General features: G+C 35.1%; 1 protein-coding gene across 1 annotated transcript in view; it reads left to right on the top strand.

Moving 5' to 3' along the window:
- The window catches only part of PCDH15 (protocadherin related 15), a 979,523-nt gene that overhangs the window by 542,280 nt on the left and 421,849 nt on the right, over nucleotides 1-15,394 (top strand). The window contains exon 9 of the mRNA XM_030809305.1: nucleotides 6,375-6,483. Within this exon, the coding sequence (XP_030665165.1) occupies nucleotides 6,375-6,483 (109 nt within the window). The remainder of the gene's footprint in view (nucleotides 1-6,374; nucleotides 6,484-15,394) is intronic.

Raw genomic sequence — 15,394 nt, 5'->3', positions numbered from 1 at the left:
CCTCCCGGGTAGCTAGGACTACAGGCGCCCGCCACCAAGCCAGGCTAAATTTCTGTATTTTTAGTAGAGACGGGGTTTCACTGTGTTAGCCAGGATGATCTCGATCCCTGACCTCGTGATCCATCCACCTCGGCCTCCCGAAGTGCTGGGATTACAGGCGTGACACTGACTTTCCTTACCTGCAGTAGAAATCTTCTATTGTTAAAGGAAGTGTACAAATTGAATATTAATGACTTTAATGGATATTGAAAAAGCACCTATTTAAATGTGAAGAACACATAAAATTAGTGAAAGCAATTAAGTACTAAGTAATAAATTCAATAACTTAGGTATTAAATTATATAGTTTCTAAGATTTCAGATCACTTAATTATTGGTCTTGGAATACTTACAGCATATTTTTACTATTTTAGCATAACTATCCTTTCTCCAAATACTATGATGTTATTACTTGATTAAAATACAGTGTAAAGATCTAAGCAACGATAAGTGTAATATTATATAATACATCCAAGTTTGGCTTTTATAACAGCAAACTATGTATTTGTATGAGCTCAGATTACCTTTCCAGGGATGTATCAGAACATATTCTTCCTTGAAGATAATTATAATGCCTTCAGTTAATTTGAAATACTTGGGCACATTCAGTGCACTACTATGTATACATTACTCAGATGAAGACATCATTCAAAGGCCAAGTTGAGAATATTTAGTATTTTAACAATGCTTCTATTATCTCTATCTCAACCAAGGCTGGAAGCTTTAATAATCAGTCTGCGAAATGTCATTTTTAAGTTTACTGACCCATCAACTTGTGTAAATGATAGATGTTATTTCTCATTGGTGAAGTGAGAAGGATTTTAAAAGTAAGAAATGGTTTCAAATTATTTTAAAGACAACCTACCCATGCATGAAACAGTGAAAATCATATGCATTATGTATCCATTTAACATTAGGGATGATATCATTGGTTAAATCTTATTGTTCTATGGATCATGACTTCTGTTTACCTGCTATTAGCTAAACAGTGAATATATCCAATCTCTGAAATCTGAGTGTTTCTCTTGAATATACCTTTTGTTCAAGATAATGGTTTGAACACCTAAAAGACCAGAAACATGAGATTTTATTAAAACTGCAGAAACGCTTCTTAATCTTTTGTGATTGCTTGCTAATATGTTTTTATTAATGATTACATATATATATACATATATATATATATAATAGAATTCAGACGATAAGTTCATTTTCAATCTGGTAGTGAGGTTTTATGAGGCATAATTAACCGTCACTCACATCAAATGTTAATTGCCTACTGTTATCCTCAGAATAATAAACAGTTGTGCATGAAAACGTTGTCTTAACATTGCTCAAAAGAGAAGTTGTGTCTCCAGAAAAGCTAATGAATAGGAAGCATGTATTCATAATAGAATAATCTTTAGGTTCTTGACTATATATTTACACAGTATTTTCACAGAAGACTTTTTGTTGTTGTTTAATCGTTTCTATGATTAACTTCTCAATATGAATCTCTTTATATGGACCTAATTCACTTTAGTTATGTGTCCCCATGACTAAGACAGGGAATGTAGCTCTGACAGTTCAAACAGCAATGAAATGCAAATCTGCTATCCTGTGTGCTTCTAATATAGGCTTATCAACTGGAACAGAATTCAGGAGACATGACCTCTTCTTGAAGACAAATGAGACAGCAAAGAAAGCAACTTTGCTTCAGAGGCAAAGTATAAAAGAACCATCCAGGGTTTGGGGAGCTCTTTTTGTGTTTCTTGACTTGATAACAAAAATTTGTTGAAATCTGTGAGGCACTAGGCTGAGGGTTATAAATACAAATAAGATATTTTCTGTCCACAGACCAATAAAGCTTTTGGCAAAAAGATAAATGTAACAATTGTAATAAAATAGAGGAACATTTTGATACTTTCCATAAAAGATACCCAAGCGTATTTGAGCTATGGGTGGACTTCTAATTTCTTCAACACATACCGTACTTCCTCTGTAATCTAGGCAGTAAAGTCAAAAGCTAAGAGAAATGAGGACGACAGAGAATAAGCAGCATCAATTACTATCTATATGAAGAGACTCTGTTCTTCAGAAGAAACAAGTCACTGAATCAACCGCCTTTTTGGAACTGTGGAAGACCTGGCAGTAGCCGCAGATGGACTGTTTTCTGGTAGTGGATATTACAAAGTTGACCAGAGAGTAGTGATCTCTTTGGATAACTCAATAGAATAAGTTGGCAAAAATATATTAAATATCTGCTATTTGCTAAATCCTGTAAATGATTACATTACTTCAATCCATGGGCAAGAATAATTCTGTTCTCTTCATAGAGCTATAACTCTGTTCAATGAAAATAACAGAATCGGCCAGGTGCGGTGGCTCACTCCTGTAATCCTAGCAGTTTGGGAGGCCAAGGTGGGCGAATCACGAGGTCAAGAGATCCAGACCATCCTGGCAAACATGGGGAAACCCCGCCTCTACTAAAAACACAAAAATTAGCTGGGCGTAGTGGCGCATGCCTGTAGTCACAGCTACTCAGGAGGCTAAGGCAGGAGAATGGCGTGAACCCGGGAGGCGGAGCTTGCAGTGAGCCAGGATCGCGCCACTACACTCCAGCCTGGGCAACAGAGCGAGACCCTGTCTCAAAAAAAAAAAGAAAGAAAAGAAAAAAAGGAAATAAATAACAGAATTTAGAAGGTAAAGTAAGTAAATGTCTCTAAGAGAGCCAACACACCATCTATTACTCTCTTTTCTTTAGCGTTTTATTAAATTGATACTCTAGGTTTAAAGTCCGAGAACTGACCTAAAACAAACTTAGGGAAAAAGAGGTTCATTATAAGGATACTATTTTTCAATAAATTCAAGGACAGTAATATGCTGGCACTTGGTAATCAAAGACTATTTCCTTTATCTGTTTCCTTTTTTCATCAGCATTAGATTCTTTACTACTACATACTGCTTTTTTTTTCCTTTTTCATTTTATTTTTACTCAGTTTGCTTTGGATTTACCCTGTTGTTAAAAAAAAAATACTTGAACTGAATACGTACATATTATTACTATTTTACCTCTGTTCTCTCTGTGAAATTCTCACTTATTCTAAGGAACCGTTTCAACATGGGTTGTTCTTGCTTATGTGAATACCCTTTCCAGGCCTGGTTCCATCTACTGTGGAGATTGTGGTAGCAGACAGAAGTTCAAACATAATGCATGTTATTTATGTTGTTTCTTTTAATGAATGCGTATAAATTATCTGCCTCTGACTTCAATGCTACATATCTTTATAAAATATGTTAAATATTTAACAAGATCATCCTAAAAATCATAATTTTTAGTATTCTTTAATGTCATGTATTAATAATATTTAAAAATTTCAAGCTTCATGGAGCACAATTTACTTGAGAGGTAATCATAGACATGATATTTAAAAAATCATTCTTTTCACCTTTAATCCTAGATTATCTGACAATTTCATTTATGGCAGCAGAAGGAAAAATAAATATTGTAAAATAAGTTGCTAATCTCTATAGGACAAGATAAAATGTCAATTCTGAAAAGTTATTTAAACCCCACCATTTCTTTTAAATTTCCAGAAACTTGTGAAAGCCTTTATCAAGAGAGTTTATTTTCTTTTATTCTCAATACTATAATTTATTTATTAATAATGTTAAAACAAATAGTACAGGGTATGGTAATGACATAGTCACACAGTACCAAATGGCTTTATGTAAAATACTTTCTATCCCATCTACCCTCACTTCCATGCTCAGTATCCTGAGATACTCACAGATTTTCATCTTCTGATTATTAATATAATTCTAAATACTACACTTGTTTCTTTTTATTTCTTCAGTTCTTACTATATATATATATAATATTTAATTAGCAAGCAAATGTGCAAGATGAGGAATTTAATTTTCATTTCTCCCTTCCTCTTGGTTTGATATGTTATTTTTAGTTTTTACATCGCTTATACAATTCAATGTAAATAAATTATGTTGCTCATTTCAACAACTCTATATATTATAGAAAGAATATTTTATACATTACTAATTAACAAAGCTAAAACTGCTTATGTGTAGGTAACTTAGCAAATCTATAGAAATAAATAGATGAAGGTGATCAGCCAACATATCCTGAAATATTATGATTTGCTTACATTTTGCATTCCAAACGAAAAGCTAAGATTCAATTTTATTTTAATTTCTAGATAAGAAATTACTTATTTTATAATAGCAAAAATTGTTTGGGAAACATTGGTATATTTTTCTGACTAGGAGATGCAGAATGGAACTGCAGAAAATCCTCAGATTTGAAATGCCTTCACAGGATCCAAAAGAGCCTTGGTTTTGGAAAAATTACTGCAGATTTAATTATATGAACCAGGATTGATACAGCTTAACTATAAGCTGACTTTGGCTGATGCAATCAGATTCCTTGGCGAAATGACTAGAAAGAACTTGTCAACTCTTAAGTCCTGTGTTCAAACATACATATTTCAAAGAACTTCAGATTTTTTTTTTTCAGTTTAGGGAGAAATACAGGTATTGCATACCAAGCAAATTGACTATTTGGAAAGTGTTTGTGTGTGTGTGTGTGTGTGTGTGAGAGAGAGAGAGAGAGAGAGAAAGGCAGTGTGGGAGGAAAAGTTCAGTGAGAGTTGTGTGATAAGAACAATAATCTTCTGGATTTAAAGGAGTAATTTTGATATTTATTTGGTATTTTCATGGTTCTGATTCCACATTTAAAGGAGAGAATAGAGTATTAGTAAGTTGCTACTACCAACAACTCTTTATTTTCAGGAAAATACTGACAACATTTAGACTACTTAGGACCTATTAGTGATAATAAACTCAGGAGAAACCCCTACAATGTCTATGGTGTTTAAATTATTGGTCAATAATTATCCTTATTATAATTTCAATATAAAATTAAGTATTATAAATAATGTTTTAATATCATTGCTCTTTTTTCAGCATGCCATCACTATACATTTTTGCTGAGAACTGACACTACTGGTTTTGTATAAAAGTACATGACATATTTCAATGTTCTGTCATTTGGGAAGAAATAATATGAGAACATTGCAGTAATTTTTTAGAATGTAAAGTTGCAGATATTGAGACATACTAAATGTTTGGGAAGCAGTAGTTTACGTTTCACAGCCCTCAGCCCAAATATGTAATGGAATTTCCCTTAGAATTACCCTTTAGAAGTATTTCGATTTAGAATTACCAGTTACATATTTGGGATGAGGGCTACAAAACTTAGAGTAGTGTTTCCCAAACTGTGTTCTAAAGGCATTATTTCAAAAAGAGGTTAATGGGTGTTTCTTGAAAGTGAGCAAATAGTACCCTTTTCTTAGAAAGTCAGTATGCAGATTAGCATAATTAAGTCTGAAAAGATTTGTGGTACAGTTAATTGGCTTTCAAAACTGTATTTAATATCATATTTCCCAAGCGTATCTGTGCAGATAAGCTTTTTTATTATTTTTCAACATACTATTGTTGTATTTTTAGCGTATCTATTATGATCACAGTAGTCAGTAACCTCATATAACTTACCACCTGTTTTTGTAATGTTTTATTGCAACAGAGCCATGCCCACTTGGGCTTTTGTGCTGTAATGGCAGAGTTGAGAGTAGCTGCAACATAGACCATATTGTTGGCAAAACCTAAAGATAGTTATTATCTGGTCCTTTACAGAAAAATGTTTGCCAGTCCTGATAGCACAACAGAATAGGACATTAAATTGGGAAACACTGAATTTAAAGAAGTATATTATAATTTTAAACATTATTTCTTATAGACCATTGTAAAATACATGTACATACCTGCAATATTTAAAATCAATTTTAATTATATGAAATTTGCAATAATGTTACTTTTATTTTTATGAAATTATTTACTTTAAGTATTTATATTTTAATGTAATTGATGTGTATGAAACTAAAAAATGATTTAGCAAGGAAAGAATACAAGTATTCTTACAAATCTTGTCTAAAGCAAAGAGAAAACATTACTTCATAAACTATTTGATAGGCTGCTATTTCTTTTGTGAAATCCTCTAGAGAAGATTAAAAATGCATTGTCATTCTTCCTTGCTTTCCTTTTAGGAGTAGTTACTGATATAAATGTCTATGTGCATAATTACTATGTCTTACCATTTTGACCTTGAGGATACTTTGCTCCCTCTTAACGTTCGAAATTAACTAGTAAAAGGTATTAGATCATAAATGTTGACACTTGAGTTTACTGTCTCAGATGTTATATAGATTTCCAAACTAAAACGTCTGTCTCAATCCTTCATGAAGTATTAGTAATGCAGCTGAATAAAACTCTCTAATTTTTTTTCAGGAAGAACTGAACCCCATTATTGTTACGCCACCAATCCAAGCCATTGATCAGGACCGGAATATTCAACCACCATCAGATAGGCCAGGAATCCTCTATTCCATCCTTGTTGGTTTGTATCTGATAACATTTTACACTATCAATTATTGTAGAATCTTACAGTAACAAATTCTCTCAATTCCAGGGAAATATTTTAAATAACAAAGTTTATTATTTGACATGATTGCTACTTTTGTGTATAAACACATTTTAAAATAATAATTCAAGATATTTGCTGCCTCAATTAGTTGGACTGAAATGTGTAGAATGATAAATGAATAACTTTTACGGAAGAAGCAAAGCAATTCAAAATATTAGGAAATTAACCTACATATTAGTATTTTTCTACATATCAACTTACCATATAAAGCATCCTCTAGCACCAACTTTCAGTTTTTAATATAAAATGAAAAACATTTTACATGTGTTTTATCTTTGGTTGGTTACTATACATAATTGTGATAATATATGACTGAATTTAAAAAGAGCTATTTTGGAGCCATTTAAAAAAAAAAGGTGAGAGAGCATGATTAGCCCAAGGGAACAGGAAACATTAACCTTTGGCAAATATTTTTCTTGAAAAATTCCACAGAAACCATCCTAATCCATCCCTGTGCATATAGTACTAGTTGGATCAAAAGCAAAAATGATGAGAAATTGATTATGCTGCTTTTCTTAGATTGCTTTTGCTGAAATATGGATGTTGCTGATTTGCATAGCCTCTAGACAGACAGATGCTTGTGAGACAGGCTATATATCTTTTAAGGAAGAAGGGGCCTCTTTTGAAGTGTGCTTGAAAAATAACTTTAATGGAGATCAGCATTAGCCCTCAACCCCTTTCTGTCCTCTTACTTGAAGCCTATGTGCATATACACATACACAACAACTAAGAGATATTCGATTTGCAAATATCATACTGTATCCTTCTTAGAAATGCTGTCTGTAAAGAAAATTCAAGCAATTCTCTTTCAAGCCTTTGGTCTTTATAAAGACACAAATATCATAAGCAGAGCTCAGACTTTTATGTTTGTAAAAAGCTTTCATAAACATGAAACTATTTTAAGTCTATAGAGATCTTGGTATAGATAATAAAGCATTTATTTCATTAACTGAAGGCTTGACTGTATGTCAATCACTGTATTAGATGCTAAAGACACAAATATGAGAGATGAATGTTCTAGGTTAGGGAGTCGTGGAGTCTGTGGCTAAAAAAAGATTTAAAAAATTTAAAAGATAAATTAAAATACAGTATTTAAGGCACTCTAAAATTTGAACCACACGTAGGCTCATGAGAGGAGAGCATTAAGCATTTTATGAGAATTGCTTAGGAAGAGTCATTTTAGCAGAAAGACAGGAGTTTCCAGGTGGAAAAAGAGAGACAATTATCTATATAGATAATGCAGCATATGCAAAAGCCAAAGGATGAAATTTAAGAACAGACTTGGATAATTATGATACTCAGAGCCAGTTGGATGCATTGGTGTTCAAGTTTGTTTTACTTTAGAAAGTTATGTGCATTCTTTTTCTTAACAAATGACCACCTACACTGTGAAGCAACCCATATCACTGACTTCGTGGAGCTAGTTTTCTGGAAGAAGAGATAGGCAATAAACAGTTACTATAATAAATAAGTGTTTATTATCAAAGTTAGAAAGTTGTGAATGCTATGGGAAAAATCGATCATATGAATGAGATTGGAAAAGCAGAGGAGGACTGTAGTAGAAGTTGTAGTATTAAGTAGTATCATCAGCACTTGCGTCATCAAAAGGTAAGCTATTAGCAAAGGCTTACAGAGGCTGAGGAAGTTATTCTCGTTGATATCTCTGGGAAGAGTTCTAGGCAGAGATCAAAACTGAAGCTTGCCAGGTGGTTTTCAGAAACAATAAGGGGGCCAGAAGTATTGGAAAGAAGTGAGTGACGTAAAAGTAGAAAGGTGACAGATAAGAAGAGAGCAGAAACTAGAGAGCCTTGTATGTTATTTATCTACTTTGTATTTTTCTCTGAGTGAAATGAGGAGCCAATTAAAAAATTTTAACAGAAAAGTGACACAGTGATGGAAAGTTTCATCAGCCTACAACTGTAGGATAATGGATTGTCCCAAACAGTGGATATAAACTTATACAATTATTTGCTGTCACAGCTAAGGTAAATGAATAATATCCTTTTACACTATTTACATTTTTAGAAGGAAGAGAATTGTAGGGGCTGAGAGTGTATCCTCTGGAAATTGTACTGTCCATGTTAAAAATCCTGACTTTAACTCACACTGGACATAATTTTAGTTAAGTTATTTAGCCCCTCTTTACCTGAAATTAGTCTTTCTTTTTTCTTCTTTTGAGACAGTGTCTTGCTCTGTCACCCACACTGGAGTGCAGCGGCACAATCATAGCTCACTGAAGCTTTGACCTCCTGGGTTCAAGCGATCCTCCCACCTTAGCCTCCCAAAGTTCTGGGATTACAGGTGTGAGCCACTAACTGACCAGATTATTCTTCTTTAATATAGGATTAAGAAAAATAGATCTTTGTACAAAAGGATTGTGAGAATTTGATCCAATACATTGTAAATGTACATAATACTGCCTGGAAAAAAAGTTAATGCTCAGTACATTTTAGTTGACATTGTTATTAGCATTAGGGAGGAAAATAAGGCATGTTACCTAAGTCACATCAGTCTGGTACAAATGGAAACACAAAAACAAAAACCAGACACAGCACACACACACACACAGAAGGGGATATCCATGACTCTGACTTCACGTACTTTGTCAAAACTCTTAATTTTCTTTAAATCCATCCAAGTACTTCTGAATATATGTGTTTATCCAAGCTAACGTTAAGTTACCACATGGAGGACTCCTCTCCTGCTTCCATTTGTTATAGACAGTCTCTGTTTACTATATGTGAGGATACGGATGCTGATGTCTATGACAAGGTCATCCAAGGGCTGTTGTCAGCCTCTTCAATGGTCCTACTGTCGTGAACATCAATGGCAGAATTATTGACTACCCAAAAGTCTTTAAAGGAAAAGCTAGAGAATGGTGTTCATAGCAAGTTTTAAAAGGTTTAACATATTTCTGGGATTCTAAAAAGGTAAAAGCAAGCTGTATATATACTCAGGAAACACTTGGGAAGGCCCTAAGCTCTCATCTCTGACTAACCTTGAAACTCTGCCAATGCAGTAACTTAAGGTCAAGATGGAACAACTCCATAAAGCAGCTAGACCTAAAAGATATCTACAAAACACTCCACCCCCTAACAGCAGAATACACATTCTTCTCAAGTGCACCTAGAATGTTTTTCAGTATAGATCATGTTAGGCCATAAAACCAATATCGTTAAATTGAAGATGATTGAAGTAATACAAATTCTATTCTCTGACAAAAATGGAATGCAATTAGAAATTAATAGTGAAGGAAATTTTGGAAATTCACAAGTGTGTGGAAATTAAACAATATTCTTTAATCAATGACTCAAGAAAGAAATAAAATCAGAAAAATACTTTGAGACAAATAAAAATAACAATACATTGTAACATGTATTTTAATCTCTAATTAACAATGTAATCTGTGTCACAAAGACAGTGGAAATGTTAAGCAAACTGAAGAAAAAGAGCAGAAGGGAGGCCAGCTGTGGTGACTCACACCTGTAATTCCAACATTTTGGGAGGCCGAGGCGGGTGGATTGCTTGAGACCCAGAGTTTGAGACCAGCCTGGGCAATATGGCGAAACCCCATCTCTACAAAAAATACAAGAATAAGCTGGGCATAGTGGTGTGCACCTGTGGCCTCAACTACTCAGGAGGCTAAGGTGGGAGAATCACCTGGGTCCGGGAAGTCAAGGCTGCAGGGCTGCAGTGAGCCACGATCACATCATTTTACTCCAGCCTGAGTGATGGAGGAGATTGGAGGTGACTCTCTTTGAAAAAAAAAAAAAAAAAAAAGAAAGCTAAACAACACAATAGAAATAATAGAGACTACAGTGGAAAATAATAAAAGAGGGATTAGGAAAAGAGTAGAGATAATAAATGAAGCCAAAATCAATTCTTTGAAATCATCAACGAAATTAACAAACCTCTAGCTAGACTGACCAGGAATAAAAGAGATAAGATGCAATTCACTAACTTGGAATGAAAGAGAGGACCTTCTATTTCGCTTACAGAAATAAAAAAAAGTTATAAGGGAGGAATATTATATACAATTTATGCCAACCAGACAAATGGATGCAATGGACAAATTCTTGGAATCAAACTATTCAAATTGACTTCAGAAAAAATAAAAAATTGGGGCAGACTTTCAACAAGTAAATAGACTGACTTAGTAATCAAAAAGATCTTCCCACAAAGAATAATTCTGGATCAGATGCTTTACTGGTAAATTCTACCATTAGAGAATATTTAATACCCCTTCTGTGTTAGCCCATTCTTGCACTGCTATAAATAACTACCTGTTACTGGGTAATTTATAAATAAAAATGGGTTTAAGTGGCTCACAGTTCTACAGGCTGTACAAGAAGCATGGCTGGAGAAGCCTCAGGAAACTTTGAATCAGGGCTGAAGGGGAAGTTGGCGCATCTTACATGGCCAGAGCAGGAGAGAGAAGGGGTGGTACTACACACTTTTAAACAACCAGATCTCATGAGAACTGACTCACTGTCACCACTGTCACCAGAATAGCAAGGGGGAAATTTTCCCCCATGATTCAATGACCTCCTACCAGGTCCCTCCTGCTACATTGGAGATTACAATTTAACATGAGATTTGGGCAGGGAAACAAATCCAAACCATATCATGAACCAACCCCTGGTTCCTCTGAAATCTCATGTCCTTCTCACACTGCAAAATACAATCATCCTTTCTCAACAGTTCCCCAAGTCTTAACTGATTTCAGAATTAACTGAGAAGTCCACAGTCAAAAGTCTTATCCGAGACAAGGCAAGTCCCTTCTGCCTATGAGCCTGAAAATACTTACAAGATACAATGGAGTTACAGGCTTTGGGTGAATACACCCATTCCAAAAAAGGATAAATCAGTCAAAGCAAAGGGTCTACAGTCCCCATGGAAGTCTAAAACCCAGGAGGGCAGTCATTAAATCTTAAATCTCCAAAATAATCTCCTTTGACTTCATGTATCATATCCAGGCCACACTGATGCAGGGGGTGGGCTTCCAAGGCCTTGGGTATTTCTGCCTCTGTGACTTTACACAGTACAGCCCCAATGGATGATTTCATGGGCTGGTGTTTGGTGCTTGTGCCTCTTCCAGGTGCACATTGCAAGCTGCCAGTGGATCTACCATTCTGGGGTCTGGAGAATAGTTGCCTTCTTCTCACAGCTCCAATAGGCAGTGCCCCAGTGGGAACTCTGTGTGGTGGCTCCCACCTCACATTTCCCTTCCACACTGCCCTGGTAGAGGTCTTCCATGAGGGATCCACCCCTGCAGCAGATTTTTGCCTGGACATCCAGACATTTCCATACATCCTTTGAAATGTAAGTGGAGGCTTCCAAGTCTCAACCCTTGCCCTCTGTGTATCCACAGGTTTAACATCACATGGAAGCTGCCAAGGCTTATGGCTTGCATGCTCTGAAGCAGAGGCCTGAGACATATCTGGGAACCATGTAGGCATGGCTAGAGCTGGAATGGCTGGATGCAGGGAGCAGTGTCCTCAGGTTGCACAGGGCAGTGGAGCCATGGGCCTGGCCCACAAAACCATTCTTTCCTCCTAAGCCTCAAGGCCTATGGTGGAAAAGGCTGACATGAAGCTCTCTGAAAGAAAAGCATAGTCTGTAGACCCCTTAATCATATATGTAGATGAAATTTCTGCCTTTAGTTGTGTTATCAAGTCTGACCATTTTTAATGTAAATGTTAACAGCTATCAAGCTCTGTTGCAGCAGTCATTAATAATGATATCATACAATGTGTATTTATTTCTAATAATATAAGCAAGTCTGCTGACTTTAGCTTGTAACAGTAGCTTATAGTATTAAGTACTCTTATATGAGCAGCTAATGTGTGAAAAGTAATATGTATTAAATATCATATAGATGAGATATATGTTACATACTAAAACATAAATATTATATTGTTGACAGTATTTTTTCTTATTTTTCAAAGTATGATTCTAATAATATGAATATTCTGGCAACTAAAATGTTGGTGTCACCCATTGATTAAGAATAGAGATACTAGAGCCAGAAAACTTGGTTTAATTTTTTTATAAACCTTCATTAACTCTGGTAGGTATTATCAAGTATAGCACTTTCATGGCCAGGTATACAGTATACTCATACTGGAAATGTGAAGAGAAAAACACATTTTTTATCCCTTCCTCAATGCATATATCACATTGAGAAGGCATGAAAATGTTCATGGGCCCTACATTTCTTCTATTGTGTATTTCATATTTCACAGTTATCATATTTCATTGTGTATTTCATATTTCACAGTTATCAGAGTCCATATTTTCTCTTTGTTTCCTTTTTTGTTTTCTTATTTTTTGTTTATATTTTCTTTTGTTTCATGATCCTTGTGCTACACAACTGAGTTTTTATAACTGAACACTTACAACTGAGCACATGTGTTTTTTTCAAACATTATATAACCTTAAATATACCCCCTGAGGTGTATTTTTCCTCATGCCTTACTATCCTCTAGAATGCTTCTTCTAATTTTAATGTACTTCTACATTCTGGAAATTATTTTTTAAAGAAAATATTCTTTATAGAATTTATTTAAAATAGTCCGTTTAATTGCATGTGTGCCTGCCTTTTAAGAAGGTAAAAGTGAAAGCTATCAAACTTCTGAAGGACTGATCCCAGAACTGAATCAGTAGAAATAATCTACTATCATATACTGGTCAAAGCAAGAACAATTCCTGCCCAGATTTAAGCTGAGGGGAAAAAAAGAGTATTTTACTTGTTAGGACACAAAAAATGTTTTCCATCTTTGATCTAATTCAAGTAATTCAAGGAGATGAGAAGGTTCATAAAATGGAGCTCTGAACTTTAAGACATAAATAAGTTTAGGCAAGATTGTGTGTGTATGTTAGTGTATTATTCCGTTTTCATGCTGCTGATAAAGACATACCTGAGACTACATAATTTACAAAAGGAAGAGATTTAACGGACTTACAGTTCCACATGGTTGAGAAGGCCTCACAATCATGGTGGAAGGTGAATGGCATGTCTCACATGGCAACATATAAGAAAAGAGAGCTTGTGAAGGAAACTCCCACTTTTAATACCATCAGATCTTGTGAGACTTATTCACTTTCATGAGAAGAGTACAGGAAAGACCCACCTTCATGATTCAATTACCTCCCACAAGTTTCCTCCCATGAGATGTGGGAACTGTGGGAGTTACAATTCAAGATGAGATTTGGGTGGGGACACAGCCAAAACCATATTTAGTTAATGATAGCTACATTTTATAATGAATACATAAGTTTTCTGATCATTCATCCCATGAATTAAAAAATATTTTTGAGTACACACTCTAATATTTAAGAATTATACATGTATTGTATCAGTCATTAAATTTTCAGTGTTCAGATATCACATAGAAAATGATTAATTGTATTAGATATAAGTCAACATTATAAATAATTGTATTAATTACATGAAAATTGTCAGTCTGACTTTATTTCTGGTCTGCCTGGATCTCCACAGTTTTGACCTAATAACATGACTGATTAAGCTGTTTTAGCAGAGGAATGGGAAGTGATTTTTCCATCTCTGTTGGTGTTCACTTCTACACACATCATTAGTGTTACCTTTAATCTCAGGTTTATTTGCAGAGATATTTCTCAGCTATTTATTCATTTTTTGAGCATTAGTTTGGTGTAAAATTAGTATTATAAAATACAGATTCCTTTAACTGGCCAAATGTAAACCAAAAGTCACTGCGATGTGTTGAAAGCAAACAGACAAGAGAGAAGGCTACTTGTGTTGCTTAATTTTATTTCACAGCTTGACTGGTTTAAGGCATGTAGAAAGAGCTGGTAAAACATTATTTCTGGGTCTGTCTAAGAGATTGTTTCAAAAAGAGACTAATATTTGAATCAGAAGACTGAGTGAAGAAGATCTGCTGTCACCAATATGGGCAGGCATCATCCAGTCCACTGAGGGCCTGAATAGAACAAAAAGGCAGAGGAAGGATGTGTTCTCTCTTCTCGAACTGGAACATCCATCTTCTCCTGCCATCAAACATTAGAGTGCTTAGTTCTGAGGCTTTCAGATTCTGAGACTTATACCAATGACTCCCCTGGTTCTTAGGCCTCTGGACCTGGCAAAAAATGCACCACCAGTTTTTCTGGTTCTCTAATTTGCAGATAGTAGATGCTCTTAGCACTTATAACAAATGATATTGCTTGGCTGTGTCACCACCCAAATCTCATTTTGAATTCCTGCATGTTGTGGAAGGGACAAGGTGGGAGGTAATTGAATAATGGAGGCAAGTCTTTCCTGTGCTGTTATTGTGATAGTGAATAAATCTCACAAGATCTGATGATTTTTTTTAAAAAGAGGAGTTCCCCTGCACAAGTGCTCTCTCTTTGCCTACTGCCATCCGTGTAAGATGAGACTTGCTCCTCCTTGCCTTCCACCATGATTGTAAGGCTTCCTCAGCCATGTGGAACTGTAAGTCCAATTAAACCCTTTTCTTTTGTAAATTGCCCAGTCTCTGGTATGTCTTTATCAGCCGTGTGAAAATGAACTAATACAGTAAATTGGTAACAGGAGTGGGGTGTTGCTGAAAAGAGACCCAAAAATGTGGAAACGACTTTGGAACTGGGTAACAGGTAGAGATTGGAATAGTTTGCAGGGCTCAGTAGAAGACAGGAAGATGTGAGAAAGTTTGGAACTCTCTAGAGACTTACCGAATGACTTTGACCAAAATGATGATAATGATATTAATGATGAAAACCAGGCTGAGGTGGTCTCAGATGGAGATGAGGAACTTGTTGGTAACTGGAGCAAAGGTGACTCTTGTTA

Source organism: Nomascus leucogenys, chromosome 3 (assembly GCF_006542625.1).
Source record: "Nomascus leucogenys isolate Asia chromosome 3, Asia_NLE_v1, whole genome shotgun sequence".
NCBI lineage: Eukaryota > Metazoa > Chordata > Mammalia > Primates > Hylobatidae > Nomascus > Nomascus leucogenys.
The sequence above is the reverse complement of the archived record's forward strand: the minus strand, read 5'-3'. Positions and strand labels throughout refer to the sequence as shown.